We start from the raw sequence: 23,129 nt of genomic DNA on the forward strand, positions 1-23,129 counted from the left end.
ATTTTCATTTTTTTTAAAAAAAAAAGCAATAAATTTATAAAAATTTAATTGTAATAAGAACATAAAAATTGCCATAATTACTTTATATTTCTATAAGAAAAACCAAATACATTAAAAAGAAATAAATAATTAGTTTTTATTTAAATTATATTTACAATCAACCCATCATCAACCACTAAGAATAAATATTTTATTATCATCATTAATAAAAAAATCCTAATTGGTTTAAAAATCATGTTCTCCAGATCTGGACTCTCAACTGCATCACCGACCCTGCAAATTAAAACGAAAAATTCCGTTGCTGGGACTTGAACCAGGGTCTTTCGGGTGAGAGCCGAATATCCTGACCAACTAGACTACAACGGACCTGATGGAGGGAGAGCTTCTTTTATTAAGTTATCTTAAACCAGTGGGTTAAATGTCGAATATGTTTAAAATTAAAACGAAAAATTCCGTTGCCGGGACTTGAACCCGGGTCTTTCGGGTGAGAGCCGAATATCCTGACCAACTAGACTACAACGGATCTCGTGATATTTTTCTTAGAAAATTAATACTTATCTTTTAACAAGTTATACGTATATATATACAGGTAATACCGAGAATGCAACATGATATTTTCTCTTTTGAAACAAAAATTAAAATAAAATATTAATATTAAATATAAATATATTATATATAAAGATAAAATTCTTAAATATTATCTATTCAAAATTTCAGAACATAAAAATAAAATTTAATTTTAATTAACCATAATTTGTATATTATATAGAATTATAATCCATTCGTACCCGTAACAGATATTTAGTTTTTTTTTTTTTAATAATAACCGCACAGAAATTAAAAAAATACAAATACAATGGGGGCCTATTTATGTTATTGTTCATCAATAAAACGGGAGATGTGGGCTTAGAAGTCCGGTGGCCCATCTGTTTCAGTTCAATTTAAAAATAGGCCTCACCAATGGGATCAATGAACCAAGCTGACAGAAAACTGGCTAATTGTATAGTTACATATATATATATTTCTCAATACATATTTTCTCGTTAATTAATTGACACATATACCTGAACGAGAAGACAATCTAATGACGAAAACACACAATCTCCTAACAATAACATATAATAATAATACTTACAACCCGTGTCACCAATCATGAAAATGGGTCAAACCACCCACCACCTAATTAATTAAACGTTGTTCCTATAAATACATGCATATAATTTTAAGCATATGATTGCTTGGAAGGACAAATTGAAAATGGTGTTTTGTGGGTAACGAGGAGAAATGGAAAATGATGGTGTACAAAAAATGTGAATGCAAAATGATTGGAGTGTAGAGTAAGGAAGAAGAAGAGTGTGCCATGTTTGGGGAAACAATATCTCCAAGGTCAAATGCTTCTGTAACTCAACCTTATAATTAATTTGAATATTGTACTCCATTCAATTTCATGTGGGGGAAATTAAAGATAAAAAGTTAAATTCTTTGAAAACAAGAAATCTAATTGTTTTTTTTTTCAATTTGGAATCTTATTAATTGGGCATAAAATAAAGCAAAGAAAGAGAATCATTTAGTGACAATACCCAAATGTTTGATCTTGTTTCTCCCTTAATCTTGTTAACTTTTTCTTGGGTCTCTATTAATATATTTTCTTAAATAAATATTAATTTAAATTTTTAATTTATTACGAGTATGCTAAAAAAATAAAATATAATTGTTACGTAATATTTATTTCGTTCAAAAAATTGACATATTTGCTGCGACTTAATTTAACTTAATTGCTATAATCTTACTAATAAGCTAATAAGATAAGTTAAAGTTCTAATTAAATGAAACATTATAAATTAATCACTATCAACTCATAATACGTTCATAAAATAATATGTTTGATGATTTTAGTGAGATATAAATAAATTAAAAATTATTTACTTATTGATGTATTGTTAGAGTTGTAGTAATCAAAAAAAAATATATCATTTTTTTACAATTATATTATTTTAGTTGATATGCTAACAACAAATTAAAAATTCAAACTAACTTTTTATTTTTCTTGAAAAAAATAAGATATCTATAAATTATTTTTGCAACTAACAAATTAATAGTGGGATCAGATTCAAGAATCAATCCCTTAGGTCATAACAATTTGGAATAAATATATTTATTTACTATATATGCAATATTAGGGGTATAAATTCTGCTGGTATATAAATAATTCAGATGCTTGATGATTTGTCTACTTTAATTACTATAACATATAATCATATTACAATAAGTTTGGTTTAATTTTAATTTATAGATAGAAATGAAAATCTAATATAATATGTATGTGATACATCAAAATGCTACTATAATTTAAAGTTAATTTTATATTAAGTTTAAATTAAAATATTTTGTAATTTTTCTCTCAAGGTGAAAACGTAAATACAAATATTTTGTATAAATATGTAAGTTATAATAGATTTGTTATACATCAAGTAACTAAAATTTAAAAATTGAATAGAAATAAAGTAACTTTTGACCAAACTAAACCTTATGGATAATGGAAAACATTCATAATCTCAAATTTGTATCTCAATAAGTACTTAAACAAATTGGCTTACAAGTCAATATGGTGGTTTAATACTTAATATCTTTGTATTTGAATTTCATTAAACCATAATTAATTTACAATATTTAATTTAATAATTTATTAAGAAATTTGTGTTAACTAAATTTAATTAAATTTTTAACAACTTAATTATATTTTTTTAATAAAATAAACATTTTGTGTCATAATAAAATGCAATTTGGGAAGATCTTAGCCATTGATTGAGAGAATCTGTCAGCTAGATGGAGAAAATGAACCTCAACAACTTTGATTATTTTATTCAAATTCATTTAATTCGGTGTTTGACTTTTCTCCGTGAAATTGACCAAAACGATGTGTTTTGTTTTTAAAAGCAAAAAAAAAAAAAAAAAAAAAAAACGTCTTGATGGTTGTGCTTTTCAAGAATTTTAAAAGAGATTTTCAAATCAACTTTTTCTAAATAAAAAAAAAATTATATAACTATCCTAATTACTAAAATATGATTATTAATTTTTACTGAATTAAATATCATAATATAATCAAATAATAACAAATTCTATAATTTTAGTAAAATTTTAACTTATGATTTTTTAATTATTTTAAAAAAAATTATTTGTGTGTGTATATATATATAGATGTGGGTGTGGCCCTAATTGTTAGGCAAGAAGTATGAATCAACGTACATACTATTTACAAAAGTTGATTGATCACCACTAATTGCAATTCCGTATACTTATCTGATGATGATCATGATGATGACGTGATCATCATCATCACCCATATTGCTTCTTCTTAACATCATCAAGATATGTTTTGGAAATCTAAAATCATATGGATTATCTTACAATAATTAGTCTTCATAGATAATTATTTTTTCTAAATTGTTAAAAAAATGAATTTAATTTCAATTTACAAAAAATTAATAAGAAAATATTTTTACTGTTAAAATACTTCATAGTGTCAACACTTTATATTGATAAATCATAGTTAATTAATCATTAATTGATCAATATTGTACCTAAAATTGTATTAATCATTATTTAGTTTATATTTTTTTAAAAAAACAAAAAATCACGGATTTAAAATAAATTATATTTTTTGTAAAATTAATATGTATATAATTTAAATAATAAAAAAATAAATATTATTTCCCAATAAATTATGCCCCCAAGTTGGAAACAGGGATAGAAGAAGTGATCTTCCCAAACTCATCCATCTTGTGTTTTCGTTTAAACCAAAACGAGGGGCACGTGGGGCTCGATGTGACACGTGCGCCTGTCATACTTTGACCGGAAACCGAAAGCAGCGTTGCCTTTCTTGCACCAAGCGTGTAAGAATTAATAAACGACCCGTCAAATTAAAAAACCCAAATTTTTTTTATTTTTTTATTTTTCAAAAAGATAAAAGGTCAACGAAATTCAAGAGTTTGGAGTCATAAAAGGAGTCTCGGGATTTCTTTGGAATTTCTTATTTTCTTCCATCCTCTATATATATAACCGCACACTTCTTCCTTCTTCCCGCAAAATATTCCACCTTTATTTTCTCGTTTCTATTTTTATTTTCTGTTTGTTTCTCATGAAAACTCCATAACCATTCTGAAAATTCATCATGGGTTATTTTCTTTTTCCTCAATTGAGCTGAACGCAGATGTGAAAATTTTGATTTACAGAGTTTATGAAAGTAAATTGACGAATTTGTAAAACAAGAAAAAGAAGGAATTAATGGAGAGATCAAGCTCGATTTTTGTTGTTAACGGAGGAATCAGATTACCGATTGGATACAGATTTCGTCCTACTGAAGAGGAGCTTCTTGTTCATTACTTGAAGAGAAAGGCTTTCGGTTTCCCGTTGCCTGCTCTGATCATCCCTGAGTTTGATGTGTTCACAACTGATCCCTGGATCTTGCCAGGTATATATACATATATATATATGCGCATAAATATATACATAGTATATGTATATTATATAAATCAGTCTTGCATGTCTTTGAGCACATGTGGATCTTGTTTCTGGCGTTGTTGCCATAACCGCATTGTATGAGGCTTCTTTCTGGGTCTTGTATCATTCGTTGAAGATGAAGCTTTCTGATCTTTTATAAGTGTGTGTATATATATATATATGTATATGTATATGAAGTTGAATATGAAGATGAGTAATTGGTTGAAATGTATAGGTGACATGAAGGAGAAGAACAGGTATTTCTTTAGCAAGGGTTCAACAATGGGGATTAATGGAAGTGGGTCTGGTTACTGGAAGCCAATTGGGAAGGAGAAGAAAATTGTAGCTTCTTCCGGGACCAACCAGATTTTAGGGAGTAGAAAATCTCTGGCCTTCTATGAATCCAAGAAGAAGAAGAAGAAGACTTCTCATGATCATCCTCATGCCACCAAAACCCGCTGGATCATGCACGAATACCGCCTTTCGATTCCTCCTACAACCCAGGTACTATCTCAAACTATTCCTTTCTCCAATGGTTATTCAATCAAGCTGCTCGAGAACATAGACAACCAAAAAATTATCGTAAATGTGATTAGTAACTTTTAAATTTTTGTCAGAATTGGCTAATGTTAGATGACATTATAATTGATGTCGCCTAAGTTTTGGTTAGACAACATATTAATTGATGTTGCATAAGTTATGGGAATTAAATGAGATATTTGTTGTCATATTTTATACTCTAAAAATTGTTTTGTTTGAAGTAGAGGTACCTATGAGAGTGATATTGTCCCTTTGCCAATATTTCGAGGTGAAAATTTTCGGATGCCAATAAACCGGAAGTGACTTAATTTCGTTATCGATAATTTTCTAAAAACAATCACTTGATATATGAATGAATGCTAGAGTTTTAATATCCGAAATCTATTTATGTTATAAGAATTAATTTTACATAAAAATGATGAGACAGTTCTCAATTCATAATCTTCTATCAACATAAGCTTGTGTATCAACGTGGATTAACTTTCAAGACTGTGATTTTGTACATGCATGAAGGAGATTCTTTTTCATTTTTCTGTTGAATTTGGTTAATGGGTTTCGCTTATCTGAATTTTTGATTCAATTTCAAGCAGATGTCTGAGAAGAAACATGAAGATGATTGGTCGGTTTACTGTGTGTTTCAAAGGAAGAGAAAAGCCAGAAGAAGCCATGGAAGCAATCTTCCATGTAGATGCAGCTGGAAGAAGAAGCAGGAGGAAGAAGAAGCTAGGAAGTCGGTTAGTAGTATATGTAGAAATAGTATATGTATTGATTTTACAGTACAAGATAGCTCTGATCATTTTGGTCCTCCACCGCCTTCTTCACCAAGCTCCATTAATGGAGCCACTGAAGATTGTTTCTCTGAGGCATTAGACCAAGAAGAAAATAGCAGTACTACAGCTCATCAGTTCTTCAGTTTCTGTACTTCAAATTAAATTATCAACTTGTGCTGAGAAAAAAAAATAGCAATTATTGAGAAATTAATTTAGAAGGAAAAAAGGCAGTTAATTGATTTACTCTTTTATGAAGCTGAAAAATTGTGCTTTGCAAGCAAAATTGTCATATGTACATATACATATATACATATATATATATATATATTAAATCAACTAATTACTGTAAAATCCTTATATGGGTCATCAATGTACCACGTAAAAAATTAATTTTTCAAAGAAAATTCGACAAGAAAAATTAAAGTACCTAAAAAATATGATAAGATAGTTACAAATTAAAATTAATTATGTTTAAGATTTCAGCTTATTGTGATGGTACAATAATTAATTATTTAAAATTATTAATTAATTTTAAGAAATTTGAAAATAATAATGATGGTGAGTGGAAAAGAGGTGGCACTTATTACTCCTCAGAATCTAAGCTTTTATTATCAAAAGGCAAATGATTTTTTTTGGACAAAAAGTCAGATATCCAATGTTGATTTTAATAATTATATGTATACATTAAAAGAATATAATTTTATTTACAAGTATATATATATATATATATGAATTGGCATCCAAAGCAATAAAAAATAAAGGGAGATTATTATGCATAGTATCTAATCATATGACTTTTGGAAAAGAATAGAATAATTTCTATGTATGACACTCAAATGATTTTTTAAATATATTTTATTATATTATTACAAATTTTTTTATAAATTATTAAATTAGTGTATGAAATGTTTGGTTTTTAATTTTTAATTTTTGGTTATAATTTTGTTCCTAACGTTTATATATAATTTATATTCATTTTTAAAGCAAAAATAAAATTATTAAATTATATTTAGAGGTTTAAATTGATTTTTTAATTATTTTAATATTTAAAATACATTATTTTAAATTTTATTTTAATTAAAAAGTAGATGAAAACTGAATTTTTGAACAAGATATAAAATGTAATTAACTATATTTTATTTTAAATGATGGGACTTAAAATAATTAATTTTTTTTTTTTAAAAAAATTGATTCCTGTTCTATATTTATCACTAAATCAGAACTCAATACTCTCCAAGAAAAATATTTTCAAAACTTTTATTTATTTTGATTTTTTTTTTTTAAAAAAAGACTTTTGGTTGATTATATTATTTTTAATAAAAATCCAAATTAAAAAAAAAAATTAAAGTGGTTCTGATCTCTTTGTTGTCTTACAGTTGTGTTGTTGCATTGAAATTGATTCCATACAATTAATGTTTTCAATAATTTATGTAATTATTAATAATAAATATTCGTGATAATAACAACCTCACAACACTCTAGTGCTTTGAATATTAGTATTTAATTTATTATTTTATTAATATTTTATGAATGAACAGGAATCAATATATAATATTTAATTTAATAAAATTATAATAATTAAATTTTGTTAATTACTGGATGAAATGAATATCTGCAAAAATTATTATTTTTATGAATGTTTTATAAATCGATAATAAATAATATTTAATTATGTGGGATTTTAAAGATTAAGTTGGACTAAAAACTTTATAATTTTAAATATATATAAATAAAATGTGATAAAGAATGGTTGTTGGGAAATGAAATTAAAAGAAAGGTTTTATAATTGCTAAGAGGCATGGATACGGCAAATAAGATTCTTTTTGTCAGCCAATAAAACCAATCAAGAGAGACATTCATGTCTTTTTTTTTATTTATTTATTCACAATTCAAGAACGTGTCTTGCCTAGAGGAAATATAATAAAATATAGTCATTACATATTTTCGTGTATATATATATATATTATAACATTAATACGTGCACAAAAGTCTAAGAATTAAAAATTATTAGGTAGTAAATTTGCAAATAAAATAATTAATTACTCTTTTAATTAACTATCTTGTGCCTATTTTTGATTAATCATTCACTGACTATATAAGGGTATCAATTTAAAGTATTAATTATGTATTTTGTTTATTTTTATTATTGATATACAAATGACACTCAATTTAATATATAAGTTTTCATACAAAATATATTTCTTAATATAATATTTATTTTTAAACATATAAATACACATAATAATAATAATAATCTATTTGTAGAATTATAAACTTATCTCACTTATATATTTATAAGATTATAGTAATTAGATTAAAATAAATTTTAATGAGATTATTACTATTTTAAACCTAGTAATTAATGTGTTCTAAGCTAGGAAGCCTAGGAGTGTTTGAGATTTCCTATAAAGCATCAATTTGGATTTTGGATATCAAGGAAAATTAATAAAGGCTCACCATTTTCTATGTTTGGTTTGATGAATTGCCCTAAGATTAATTAAGATTTATTAACTTAAACAAAACAATAAAAAATTGAGACAAATGAGGTAAATCCAAAAAGAAAAAAACTCTTGAACCCACAATTTATTATTATTATTTTTTTATTTTCTAAAATTTTATTTAAAAAATATATATAATAATTGTAAAATTATATAACTTAAAAAAAATAAATTTATAATTTAAATACGAAAACGAATAATAATATTAAAATTAATATTCATTACACAGTAAATTAGAATACCCAAAAAACTACGAAAATATCCCTACTACAGTGATTCGTAAAAAGTATAAAATAAATAATTTAAAACAAATAGATAAATGTTATACGGGTTTAATCTCTACTAGCTTTTGAAGGGGTTTGAGAGATTAACCACTCACAACCTTTTTGTTGATCGGAATCTAGATCATAATCCTCTTGATCTTAAATTATTAATAGAATGGTAAGTTACACTATCCCATTAAGAATATCACGCTAATCATTGACACAAAAAATAAATGTTAGTAAAAATTACAAAACAACTCATGAATCTTTTAATTTAAGTAAATTCATTTATCATGAAGAAAACTGTTTATTCCATACTCACCGTTACGAGTTTTTTAAAAATCAACATATGAATACCGATATGTAAAGGTCTGGAACTTAAAAGGAAAAAAATTCAAAAATTTAATGCGAAATCGATTAATAAAGTTAAGGTTTACATTCTTTACATAATAATTTTGAATGCCCAATAGAATTACGGGAATGTCTATTCTAAAAGACAAATAAAAATTAAAAAAAAATAAAATGAAAAATGAATAACTAAACATCCTGGGACAATCTTCACTAACACTTGAAGGGAGTCTGGATATTGAACTACTCATAAATCTCTTGTTGATCGGAATCTGGATCTTAGTCATCTTGATATGAAATAGTTAATGAAAGGGTGAGTTACACTACTCTAGTAAGAATATCACACTAATCACATATATAAAAAACTAAAAACTGATAAAAATCATAAAACAACTAATAGAGCACTTAATTTGAGTAAATTCATTTAATATAAAGAAGATCGTTTATTCCATACTTATCGTAACAAGTTTTTCAAAAATAATCTATGAAGACGCATGTCCATATAACTTTTCATTTTCATACATAAGAGAACAAGAAACAATAACTTTCCTTTCTTACCTGCTTGCTGATACACCTGGGGGTCCATAGGGGTGTCCTCCATACTTGTGAACATAATATCCAATTTTAACAATTAATAGGCCGTATCCATACTCCATTTGGTATATAGGTGAATCATATCTCCCAAATCTTCTCGGTAAGGGACTTTCTAGCCTTGTTCGACTGAGATAACGTTCACGGTAAGGTTTCCTCTGTACCAGACCCGTCCGCCATTTCCTTAGGTATCTAGTAACTCTTTCACATAAAGATTCTCATAATAAATAACTAACAAACTTATACCAATATCTCATACCACATTCACATATCAATTAAACTACATTAGTGCTGACGGTATATAAACAAAATAACCAGATAAGTTGATAAGATTATTGAACTATAAATTAAGAATATGTAGCGGCCTACTTGAAAGGAAATAAATTATAAATTGAATGTTGAAGTAAAATAATAGAGTTATAGTTTACATTCCTCACACAATAATTTAGAATCCCCAATAGGGCATTCTAAAAGAACAAGCGAAAAATCAAGAAATAAATGAAAAGTAAACAATTAAGTATCTTATGACAACCTTCACTACCCTTTGAAGGGGGTACAGGTGGTGAACTACTCACAATCCCCTTATTGATTGAGATCTGGATCTTGATCATCTTAATCTAAAATAGTTAATGAAAGGGTGAGGTACACTAGCTAAGTAAGAATATCACACTACTCACCAATACAGAAATGAATGTTGATAAAAATCATAAAAATAACTAATGCAGGTCTTAATTTAGGTAAATTCATTTATCATAAATAAAATAATTTATTGTTTCCATAACGAGATTTTCAAAAACGACCTATACGAACAATATCATAATCTCATATTCAAGTAAGTAAGAATAACAACTTTCTTTTTTTATCTGCCTATTGGTTTCTATGGGGGTCTATAGAGATATCTCCACTACAGGTGAACCATTATTCAACATTTTCAACTAATCGGTCGTCCCTATACCCCGTCCAGTATGAGCGCTAAAAATATCATCCCTCAATATCTCGTCTGGTATGAGGGTGAAACGGACCGTTCTCATACCCAGTATGAACACCAAAAATATCAATTCTCGATAATCCGTCCGGCATGAGGCGATGTTCACGGTAGGGTTTCCTATGTATCCGATCCATTCACCATCTTACATGATATCTAGTAAGCCTACAATTCGTTCATTCACTTAAACAAGTAATTTTTTTTTTACATTTAATTTTCAATTTCACAATTTAACTATAAATCACGCAAGACAAGCAATACATGCATCAAAAAAATATAACCAAATTATTTTACCAATTTCAGTGTATTATCATGCTTTTAAAATTGTAAAATCAACCAATCAGCTAAAATAGGACAAACAATAATAATTAACCAGTTCCGCCTCTATTAGTAAACTGTAATTAATCATCAAAATTTTTTAAATTATTAAATGCCGTATTATTTATAATTAGACTTTAAGTCCATAATAGAGAATAAGATGAGAGATTCTTACCCGAATCGGTGTATAAAATGCTAAACTTTCAACTGCGTCTACTAGCAGTCCCCGAATTTTTTGAATTTTTATTCAGAGAATAAAACACGCTTCAAGTACCTAGAAATACCCTAAAAAATCCAAAATACTATTAAAAACCTTTTTCGGCCAATTTCAGAATTCCAGAATAGTGGCACTGTCGTGCTCCGGCAATGGCACCATCACCTGTAATGGTGGTTTGTCTCGAACTGGCTATTTTCAGCCGATTTTAGCTGATTTTGGTCAGTTTATACTCATCCTTGCGAGAAAACATGTTAAGGGATCTCGGTTGGCTGAAAAAAATCGAAAAAAAACTTATAAGCGGCAGAGTTTTCCGGTGCGGCGGCTCTGCCAGCTCACCTTTGCGGTTGGAAATTTTTCTTTAGTCAATCTGTGAAAAATAGAATGGTGAATACAACGGTGGAAAAAACACATGAAACAAGAATCGATAAGGGGCTTATCAGAGGTAATTTTTAGTTTTTTCTGCGGTAGTGTCGCCGGATTTTACCTACAGTTTCTGTCTCATTCGTCAGTCATTTTGCTCCGATTTGGCTATGGAGGTGTTCAAAATTAAATTTCGAGCGAATGAGAGAAGTTCTATCTTTTTTAGCGGTCGGATGTTGCCCCGGTGTGGTGATAGTCGGCTCTCTTCTCCAGCGACTGGTTCTTCTTCTCCAGTGGGGGGCTGACGGCTAGGGTTAGGATTCAGTGTGAAGTAAGATATTTATACCTGTCTTCCTTAAATCTGGGTCGTTCATCACGTTTGATCTGGACTGTCCTATCGTGTTTAAAGAGAAAATGAATATGCACCGTTTATCACGATTTGATCTTAACAATACGATCGCATTTAAAGATGAAACGAATCTGGACCGTTCATTTCTTATACAATAATTTTGAATGTCCAATAGGATTACGAGAATGTCCCTTTTAAAAGATAAATGAAAATTAAAGAAATGAAACAAAAAACAAATAACTAAATATCCTAAAATAACCTTCACTAACACTTGAAGGAAGTCTGGATAGTGAACTACTCACAATTTTTTTGCTGATCAAAATCTAGATATTGATCCTCTTGATATGAAATAGTTAAGGAAATGGTGAGCTACACTAACCTAGTAAGAATATCACACTAATTACAGATACGGAAAACTAAAGATTGATAAAAATCATAAAATAACTAATAGAGCACTTAATTTGAGTAAATTCATTTAATATAAAGAAGATCATTTATTTTGTACTTACCGTAACGAGTTTTTTAAAAACAACCTATAAAGACGCATGTCCATATCACTTTTCACTTTCACACATAAGAGAATGAGAAATAATAACTTTCATTTCTTACCTGCTTACTGGTATCATTTGAGGTCCATAAGAGTGTCTCCTCTACTCGTGAATCTAATATCCAATTTTAACAATTAACCGACCGTCCCCGTACCCTGTTCGGTATTAGGGTGAACTATATCTGTTAAATCTTCTCGGTAAGGGACTGTTTAACTCAGTTCGACTGAGATAACGTTCACGGTAGGGTTCCTTATATACCAGGCCTGTCCGACCTTTCCCTAGGTATCTAGTAACTCTTTCACATAAAGATTCTCATAATAAATAACCAACAGACTCATACAAATATCTCATATCACATTCACGGATCAATTAAACTACATTAATGTTGACGGTATATAAACAAAATCGGTGTCGAAAATCTTTTCTGGTCAATTTTAAGGTTCTGGTACAGCGCTGCTGCCGTGTTCCGGCACCGGCTTCGCTGCCCATGCCGACGGTTTGACTCAGCCTAGCTTGTTTTACATGTATCACTGTAAAAAAAATACATTATGGGGCTTTGGTTGACCGAAAAATCACAAAAACTAAATTTACCAACGGGGGGGTCTCTGGGTGCGGCGGCTCCGTTGGTTTTCCTTCGTGGCTAGGGTTTCTTGTTCGGTTAAGTTGCACAGAAAAGGACAGTGAACACAATGGTAGAAAAATTTTGTGAAACAGGAAACAGAAATGGGCTCATTTGAGGGGTTTTAGAGTTTCGACTATGGCAGCTCTGCTATACATTGTTTACAATTTTCGGCTCACCCATTGTCCCTTTTGCTCCGATATAATCATAGTGAGACTCAGAATCGAATTATAAGCGGGTTGGAGATAATTTTATCTTTTCTGGCGGTCGACGGTGACTTCGGTGTAGCATTGGCCGGGGGTTGCTATCCTCTCCGGCGGTTGGTCCTTCTTCTCCGATGAGGGAAGGATGGCTAGGGTTAGGGTTTCCTTATGACACAGTATTTATATACTCACTCTGCGTTGATCTGGTCCCTCCATTCGCGTTGACGTAGAGCGAGATGAGTCGTCTGGTCGTTGCCTATTTAGGCCGATTGTGTGGGTGAATCTGAGCCGTTTATCGCGATTGATCTCGTCCGTCCAATCACGTCTAAGGAGAGAATGCATCTGAATCGTTCACGTGCACGTGATCGAATCTGGGCCGTCGGATTACTAGGCATGCGGATCACCCGCGAAGCTTCTCGAACGGTGCTGACGTTAGGGTATTTTGCCACGCGGCGTGCTCTGATTCGTCGGTGCTGATGACTATCCTACGTGATTGAATTTTTTTTTTACATTTTGACCCCCCATGTTTCTATTTTTTCTTTTAAAAATATTCACTAAAATCAAAATTTGACCCATTTTTACTAAAATTATTTTCAATTACGTCTCTAACTTATTTTTCTTAAATAATTTAATAAAATTAATTAAATTAATGGTTTTAATTATTTTTATAACACGAAAATTAATTCTCGAATTAAATTTTAGATCTGAGTATTATAATAATTATGGCCGTCAGTAATAAAAATTCTAATTATTTTTTCAGTACTAAATTATTTTTGAAAAATCTTAAATGTGCCTCCGATTTCAATATATATTTTAATTAGATACTTTATTTACAATGAATTTCTTTTTTCAAACGTAAAATCTCGCTAAGAAAAAAATAATAATAACAACTATAGATTGTGCAATGCACTTTGATTAAATATATATATATATATATGGTGTAAGTTAGTCTTAAAAATTACTTTGAGGTTACGTTACAAAAACTAGCATTCACATTTGATGGACATGATGAGCATGTTTGTTTTATACGTCATTACAAAGTTAATTCCCTTCTTGCTTGGAAATATATATATATGTGTGCGTGTGTATATATATATATATCCTTCTTGTTATTAATGTCAAAATTAGAACGACATAATTGACTTTCTCATAGAATTTTTGACCTTATTAATATATACCAAGCCATGTCTGTCAATATCTTTATTTATAATTAAAATTTAAAATATAAATATATTAAGTAAAATATGATATAGTTATTAGTATAATATCTTTATAATTTTACTCTAATTAATTCTCGAAATTTAAATCTATGTTATAAATTGGAATTAGAATAATAACCCACTTAAAAATTATATTTTAAGCCTGTTGGTTCCCAAAAATTATATTTTGGGTCAACATAAAAATAAATGGTAAATTTTATAAATTATAGACATTTAAAATAAAAAAATAAAAAATTATTTGTAGGATAATATATATATATATATATAATATGTATACGAGGAGAGTGAGTTGATGTTTGTCAATATGTGCCATAGAAAATGAATCTAGAGCAACAAACCTGCCGACCGGATAGACAGTTTTCTTGTGGAAGTGGGTTTGGAATCAGAATAATTAAATTAAAATAATTTTAAAATATAAAAGTATCATAAAAGCCTATATATACACGTATATATACACACGCACGTTCATCAGGCTTTACTTGGTCTCCTCTCTCTCTCTCTCTCTCTCTCTCTACATTTATTTGTATTTTTAATTAAATTTCTCAACTACCAAATTGAAGGTTTTAATTAAATTTTAGTTTTTAATTAAGTTTTAAATAATTATTTAAATATTTTATAATTTTTTTAAAACTAAAAAAACAAGGGGTTAAAAAATCTTACCCATAAGAAGTAAATATTTTTTTATACGTAAATATAGTATATATTTATATTTTTACTGGATTTATATATTAGATTAACATATCTGTTCATACCCGTCTCTAATTTAATTTAATTGCAGTTTAAACTTAATTAAACGGAATTAAATTGACATTTATTATTCCCAACCCATAAATCAAGAAAGATTAAGCTTTCTAGATTATGAGATTTGACTATTAATACCAATTTCTTTTCGTCCAATAATTAATTCAACAATCCATATAAATAGGATAAAGTAATAGTTTGTAATAACTCGGAATCCAAAAAAAATGAATTTATATTTTAAATGAAGTAATGTTAATATTTATATTTTTTACACAATAAATTAAACTATTCAATAAAATTACGTGAATGTTCCTTCTACGTTAGTTCATAAAGATAAAAGATAATTAAAAAATTAATAAATAGATATCCTAGAAATAATCTTCACTAGCACTTGAAGGAAGTCCGAGATGTGAACTACTCATAATCCTATTACTGATCGGAATCTGAATCTTTATCTTATTGTTCTGAAATGATTAATAAAATGATGATATATACTAACTCAGTAAGAATATCACACTAATAACTGATATGGAAAAACGAATACTGGTAAAAATAAAAAAATAACTAATGAAGCCATTACATTAAGAAAATATATTTAACTTTAAAATGTTCTATATGATATTTACCGTTACAATTTTTTTTCAAAATTAACTTATGAAAATAAATATCTAAATGATATTTCATTTTCATGCATAGGATCAGTAATTCTTCTTTTTTAACCTACTTACTAGGACCTCTGGAAGCTTATAGGGATATCTCTCTACTCATGAACTCAGTATCAAGATTTGACAATTAACCCGACCGATCCTATACCCTGTCCGGTAAGGGGTGCTAGAAACACCATCGCCTCGATACCCCGTCCGGCATGAGCGTAAATCATATTTCCCAAAACCTTTCTGGTATGGGATTTTTCAGCTCCGTCCGACTGAGGTAATGTCTATGGTAGGGTTTTCTATGCACCGAGTATGTCCATCTTTTCTAAGGATACCCAACAAGCTTCCATTTAAATAGATTCTTATTATTGAAACAACCACCAACGCATACCAACATCTCATTTCATAATTACAGATTAATTCAAACGACATCTAAGCAAACGATATAGTTTAGCATGACCGAATAACCAAATAACCAGAATACCGAATAAATAATGCAGGAGGAACCAAATAACCAAATAATTGTGAAGACAAAAAAAAACTATCAATTTAAATACACACAATATAATAGTAAAAAGTTTAAGTAGTACAAGATAACATACAGAGAATCAGGACAAATATGAACTAACTGGTTCTACATCCACTAGTGATCTTTAATTATAGAGTTTTTTTAATTTTCACAAAACACAAAATTATCCATAATTAAGCCTCAATTTATCGTAACAGAGAATAGGATGAGATATCCTTACCTAGATCGATGTTTTGAAATGTCGTACTATCTACTACGCCTCCTAATGGATCATGAGTTTCTTGAATTTTTACTGGAGGAATCAAAATACTCGTCACATACCTAAAAATACCAAAAAATTCAAAATCGTTGTTGAAAACACTTTTTCAGCCAATTTTAGGGTTCCGGTACGGTGACGCAAGCTCCGTAGCCCATGACGGCAGTTCACCTCGGCATGGCCTATTTTGTCCAATTTTGGTCAGTTTTGGCAAGTTTTGCACGTATCCCTTCAGAAAACATGTTAAGGGATCTTGGTTGGCTAGAAAATTGAAAGAAACCGAACCTATCGGTGGGGAGTCTTCGGGTGCAACGGCTTTATCAGTTCTCTTTCACAGCTGCGTTTTCTTCTTTTGCCAACCTGTATAGAGAAGGACGATGAACACAATGGTCAAAAAATTATGTTAAACGGGAAACAAGAAGGGCCTCATCAAAGGGGTTTTAGGGTTTTGGTGGCGGTGACTCCATCGGGCTTTGCCATCGATTTCAAGTTCACCGGTCGTCTTTTTTGCTCTAATATGGCTATAAGGAGACTCAAAATCGAATTTCGAGTGGGTAGAAATTGTTTTTACCTTTTTTTTGGTAGTCGGTGATGGCTCTGGTGCGGCGCCGGCCAAGGATCGGTCTCCTTCTCCAGCGTCTGATTCTTCTTCTCTAACGAGGGCATGTGTGGTTAGAGTTAGGTTTCTTAAGATGTGATGTTTAAATACCTATCTCGTATAAATCTGGACCGTCCGTTTGTGCTAACTTGTAGCGAGAAGAGTCGTCTTATCGTTGCCTATTTAGGTCGATTGTGTGGTCGAATCTGGACCGTTCATTGAGATTGATCTCGTCCGTTCGATCGCGCCTAAAAAGGGAATGCATCTTAGCCGCTTGTGCGCGTGGGACATGATCGAGACTGTCGGATTGCCAGGCACGCAGATTGCCCGTGTGGCATCGATGTCAATGTATCTTGCCATGTGACGTGCTTTAGTTTATTGTGACTGCTGATTGGGCCGTCTCACGTGGTCAAATTTCTCATTTTTAGGATTTTACCTGTTATTTTTAAGTTTTCTTTTAAAAACACCAACTGATTCAAAATTTTACCATTTTTTTAAAAAATTATTTTTAATTTCATCTCTAATATATTTTTCTCAATAATTTAAATAAAATTAAATTAATTGTATATATACTTTAAAAAAATAATTTCAGACTTATTTTCGGGTCCGAGTATTATAAATCTAACCCCTTAAAAAAAATTTGGTCCCTCAAATTTGTTACCCTCTTACTCAGTCAAATATGTGGGGGTACTGAGCTCTGAAGTTTGATTCTAGTTCTCAAGTGACCTCTTCCTGAGTACGATTATGCTAAAAGACCTTGACAAAAAAAATTTCTCTGATGCGAAGTACTCTGTTCTTTATGCCTACAATGCATATCGGTACCTCCTCATAAGATAGATTCTCCTGGAGTGAAAGGTGCTCGTGGGATAGGATGTGTGAGAGGTCCGGGTTATGCTTGCGCAATATGAACACATGAAACACATTATGGACTCTGGATAGTTCTAAAGGTAATGCTGGTCTGTAAGCGGACGTACCAATCATATCTAAGATTTCAAATAGCCTAATGAACTGAGAATTTTATTTCTTTCTCTTACCAAACCTACTGATTCTCTTGAAATGGATGATATTAAGAAACACCTGATCCCCTTTCTCAAATTCTAAATCCCTCCTTCGGGTGTCCGCATAACTCTTTTGCTTATTTGGAGCTATCCAAATGTTCTTCATAGTCTTAACTATCTTGTTAGTAGTCTCCTTCACGAGATCTGAGGCAAATAATTTTCTATCACCCACCTCTTTCTAGCAGATTGGCGACCTACAGGGTCGGCCATATAACACCTCATACTTGTTTGATAGTTGTTATTATAGGCAAACTCTATTAAAGGTAGGTGATCATCCCAACGGCCCTCGAAATCTAGAACACAAGCTCGGACTATATCTTCCAAGGTAGGAATCGTCCTCTCTGATTGTCCATCGGTCTGAGGGTGGAATGCGGTGCTAAGGGACAGTTTCGTTTTCATGACTTGCTGAAAACCAGACTAAAACTGAGAAGTAAACCTGGAGTCTCTGTCGGATACCACTGTTATCGAGACTCAATGTAGTCTGACTATCTCCCAGATATAGATTTTTGCTAACTTGTCTAATGGGTCAATCATCTTGATAGTAAAGAAGTGAGAGAACTTGGTGAGCCGGTCAACAATTACCCAGATAGTATCATGTTCTGAGTGTGATTTAGACAACCATGTCACGAAATCCATTGTGATATGTTTTCACTTCCACTCTATGATCGATAATGGCTGAAGTAGCCCACCTGAGCTTTGATGCTCTACCTTAACCTATTGACATATCAGGCACTTGGAGACAAAGTCGACTATCTCTTTTTTTATCCCGTTCCACTAAAACTAAGGCCACATATTTTGATACATTTTTGTACTTGTGGGATGTATGAGAAACTTTAAGTTCTAAACCTATGTCATGATGCCCTGTTTCAGTTCACTATCATCTGAAACACACATCCTGTCCTGAAACGTGAGCAACCCATTAGCAGAGACTTGAAATTCTTAATTTACTCCTTGTTCCACATCTTTCTTGAGAGCTGCTATGGTAGAATTGGTTAATTGGGCTTTCTTTATTCTTTGGATGAATTTGGATTGAACAGTCAGGTTGGCCAAACATGTAACCCTCTTTAAATCCTGAAACCATATCTGTTGTGTAGCCCTTATTACCCTGCATTCAGAAATTATTAAGTGAGTAAATATACCTGCATTTTTCTGCTGAGCACGTCAGCTACCACATTATCCTTACCCAGATGATACAAAATATTGCAATCATAGTTCTTGAGGAGCTCTATCCAATGCCTCTGACGCATATTGAGATCTCTCTGAGTGAATATATGCTTCAAACTCTTATGTTTTGTGTAAATCTCAAAAGGCTTCCCATACAAATAATAATGTCAAGTCTTCAAGGTGTGGATAATGGCAGCCAATTCCAAGTCAGGGGGGGGGGGAGGTAATTCTTTTTATGACTCTTCAACTATTTGAACCCATAGGCTATGACTTTCCCATACTACATCAAAATACAGCCCAACCTCAGGTATGAGACATCATTATACATTGTATATTCTTATGTTCCACTCGGTAAAGTCAGCACGAGTGTAGTAGTCAACCACTTCTTGAGTTCTGTAAAGTTTATTTTGCAATTCTCGTTCCATTCAAACTTAACATTCTTCTTTGTGAGCCTGGTCAAATGAGTGGTTAGGTTAGAAAATCTTTCTACAAACCTGCGGTAATAACTTGTCATTCCTAGAAAACTATGAATATCCTTAATTGAGGCCAATTTCTCTCAACCGAGTATTGGTTTAACTTTTTCAAGATTCACTGATACTCCATGCCTTGATATGATGTGTCCTAGAAAGGTAGTCTGCTCGACCCACACTAGCTAAATTTTGCATACAATTTTTTTTTCTCTGAGAACATACAAAACCTTAATTAGGTGGTGGACGTTTTCCTCTCTGCTCTTTGAATAGATCAAGATATTATCGATAAACACAATGACAAACTGATCCAAGAATTATCTGAAAACTCTACTTATCAAGTCTATAAAAATAATTGGTGCATTGGTTAATCCATATGACACGACTAAAAACTCATAATGTCTGTACCTAGTTTTGAAGGCTGTCTTGGGAATATCCTCTGCCTTGATCCTTCCTGATGGTAATCCGAATGCAGGTCTATCTTGGAAAAGACTTGAACACCCTGCAACTGGTCAAAAAGGTCATCAATTCTGGAGAGGGGATATTTGTTCTTGATCGTGACTTTGTTCAATCACCTGTAGTCAATACATAATTTTAACGTCTTATCCCATTTTCTTACAAATGTGATCCAGCACCCCAAGGAGACACACTATGTTGGATAAACCCATTATCCTGCAACTCATTGATTTGTTTCCTTAATTCTTCCGTATCAACACGACTAATACAGTAATTGGCAATTGAGATAGGTTGGGTGTCAAGCTGAAGATGTACGGTGAACTCAACTTTTTTATCCACTGGCAGTCCGGGTTGTTCTTCAGAAAACACATTCAGGAAGTCCCGGACTACTAGAATCTCTTGAATGCAAACTTCTTTCTCATGTTTGCCTATGTGGAGAAGACAACCGAGTTAAAATACTATGTAATAAGGGAATTGCCGTTAGGGAATAATATTCAAAATTTTTATTAACTTGTAAATGACTCTTTGTTAGGAGGGTTGAATACAAGTTTCTTGTAGAAACAATCTATGGTAGCGTGATATACTGCTAACTAGTTAATCCCTAGAATTACATCAAAGTCCCTCGTGTCGATCTCTATCAAGCCCACACTCAGTTTTTTATTTGTTATGTCTATGATACAAGCCTTGTATATAACCTCCCATAGTAGTGTCCTACTTTCAGGAGTAGACATAAATAACACAAAATCAAGTCTCTCAGATAATACATTCAAGTTTTGTGCAAAAGTATGTGAAACAAAAGAATGTGAAGAACCAGTATCAATCAAAACATGTATAAGATGATCACAAATAATGTATGTATCCTATATTACGTCCGGATTGGCTTTAGCATCCTACTGGGTGATGTTGTAAGGTCTACTTTAGATAAGAGGTCTGGCCTAATTCTGATTTTGCGAGCACTCTCTCATGTAGTTTTAGACACTCCCACTTATATGATAGGTGTTATTGAGACGATAATAGGGTTGGTCCTCATGATCCTTGCCACAGTGCTGATAAGTCCTACCTCATCTTGTTGCCAGAGTTTGAAGAGGAACCTGAGTCACTGGCCTGCCTTTTGTTTTGTTGAACTGGTACAATGGGTGTTGGTCTGTAGCAAGAAACTGGAGGTCTGAAATTTTCCATTACAGGAGGAAAGATACGAAAGTTTCTCTCTACTAGCTGTGCCTTGACCAGGACAGCTGAGTAGGTACTGAGCTCAAATACGTACAATTGCTGACTGATCTCAGGATGGAAGCCCCATTCGAACTTCCTTGTCTTCCTGCCTTCATCCATCATACTCTCGGGGGGAATACCAACCCAACTCCTGGAATTTTCAGACATACTCTGACACAGTCATATCACCATAAACTAGGTGTGCAAACTCTATTTCATTCAAATATCGAAGGTGCTCTGAGAGGTACTCTGCATTGAAGGCCACCTGGAACTATTCTCAAGTAACTGGAACGGACATAGTGGCCTGCTTGAGCTGCCACCAGCGGCCTGCCTCTCCCACGAGCATGTAGGTGGTAAGTGCAACCTTCTGTTCAAGAATCACCTTAAGAGTCGTGAAGGCATTTTCTGTCTCAGCTAACTAATACTCGACCTCTTCGAAAGAGGATGTCCTTGCAAAAGTATATGTTTTTAGTCTTTTGTATCTTTCAATGTAGTGTGAGTCCATCATGAATGAAATTGGATCCCATAGAAAAGGGATTGGATTATATTGTTGAGGGACTGGGTGGCCCTGTAGTGGTATTGAATGATACAGTGGAAGCACCGGATTATACTGCGGTGGTGCTGGATGATACAGTGGAGAAACAGGGTTATAGCGAGGTGGCTCTAGATCTTTCCGCTGTAAGGGTGGCTCAAATTGTGGCAGCATAAAAGAGTCAGACAACTCCTTCCTTTCCTCCTAGGCCTCCTGGGCAGAGATGAGTCTCTCCAGTATCTCAAAGAGTCAATCAACATTCTCTCAAAACAAACCATCCTAATTTTTTTGTACTTGCATTTCACAAGGAAGGGTTGAGTGATAGTTTATATTTGGTGTTTTTAAGTCTTTGTGTGAGGAATGGTTCTGATGAACACGCCTCTGATACCAATTGTAATAGCCCGAAATTCAAAAAAAATAAATTTATATTTTAAATGTAGAAGCAAATAGTAATGTTAGGGTTTATATTCCTTACATAGTAAATTAAACTGCCCAATAGGCCTACGGGAATGTACATTCTACCTTGGTTTATAAATACAAACAGTAATAAAAAGAAAACAAATAAATAGATATTCTAGAGGTAACCTTCACAAGCACTTAAAGAGATTCCGAGAGATGAACTACTTATAACCCTCTTATTGATCGGGATATGGATTTTGGTATTCTTGATATGAAATAGTTAATAAAAGGGTGAGCTACACTAGCCCAATAAGAATATCACACCAATTACTAATACGAAAAAATAAAGGTCGGTAAAAATCAGAAAACAACTAATGGAGCCATTGCGTTAAGAAAATACATTTAACTTCAAAACATTCTATCTGATACTTACTGTTACGATTTTTTCCAAAATCAACTTATGAAGATAAATATTCAAACAACATTTTATTTTCATGCATAGGATAAGTAATTCTTCTATTTTAAGCTACTTACTAGGACCCTTTGGGGCCCATTGGGATATTCCTCTACTCATGGCCTCAGTATCAAGATTTGACAAATAATCCGGCTGACCTTGGGGTATGGTAATGGGCGCCAAAAGCACCATCGCCTCGACACCCCCACCGGTATGAGGGTGAACCATATCTCCTAAAACTCTTCTGGTATGAGACTTCTCATTCCCGTCTAACTGAGGTAATG

The 23,129-nt window shown here is 31.6% G+C and overlaps 1 protein-coding gene and 2 non-coding genes across 3 annotated transcripts; 1 reads left to right on the forward strand and 2 right to left on the reverse strand.

The window, feature by feature from the left end:
- Window positions 1-293: 293 nt before the first annotated feature.
- TRNAE-CUC (transfer RNA glutamic acid (anticodon CUC)) lies at window positions 294-366 on the reverse strand. The gene has a single exon. It is a non-coding gene; the product is annotated as a tRNA-Glu (tRNA).
- An 84-nt stretch (window positions 367-450) lies between these two features.
- On the reverse strand, window positions 451-523 carry TRNAE-CUC (transfer RNA glutamic acid (anticodon CUC)). Its single transcript has one exon. It is a non-coding gene; the product is annotated as a tRNA-Glu (tRNA).
- Window positions 524-4,078: 3,555 nt separating this feature from the next.
- NAC084 (NAC domain containing protein 84) lies at window positions 4,079-6,053 on the forward strand. The gene is made up of 3 exons (XM_022039925.2): window positions 4,079-4,471; window positions 4,736-5,004; window positions 5,631-6,053. Exons 1-3 carry the CDS (start codon window positions 4,285-4,287, stop codon window positions 5,970-5,972), a joined length of 798 nt encoding a protein of 265 aa, XP_021895617.1. The 5' UTR covers window positions 4,079-4,284; the 3' UTR covers window positions 5,973-6,053.
- Window positions 6,054-23,129: the final 17,076 nt, after the last annotated feature.

The sequence above is a fragment of the Carica papaya genome, chromosome 1 (genome assembly GCF_054855325.1).
Source record: "Carica papaya isolate Zhongbai chromosome 1, ASM5485532v1, whole genome shotgun sequence".
Lineage (NCBI taxonomy): Eukaryota > Viridiplantae > Streptophyta > Magnoliopsida > Brassicales > Caricaceae > Carica > Carica papaya.

What these genes read in the sequence shown, in the direction of transcription:
- NAC084 (XM_022039925.2), top strand. Translation starts at nt 4,285, where the DNA reads ATGGAGAGATCAAGCTCGATTTTTGTTGTTAACGGAGGAATCAGATTA. An exon ending in TGATCCCTGGATCTTGCCAG is followed by an intron (nt 4,472 to 4,735) that starts GTATATATACAT and finishes TGAAATGTATAG; the next exon opens with GTGACATGAAGGAGAAGAAC. An exon ending in CGATTCCTCCTACAACCCAG is followed by an intron (nt 5,005 to 5,630) that starts GTACTATCTCAA and finishes AATTTCAAGCAG; the next exon opens with ATGTCTGAGAAGAAACATGA.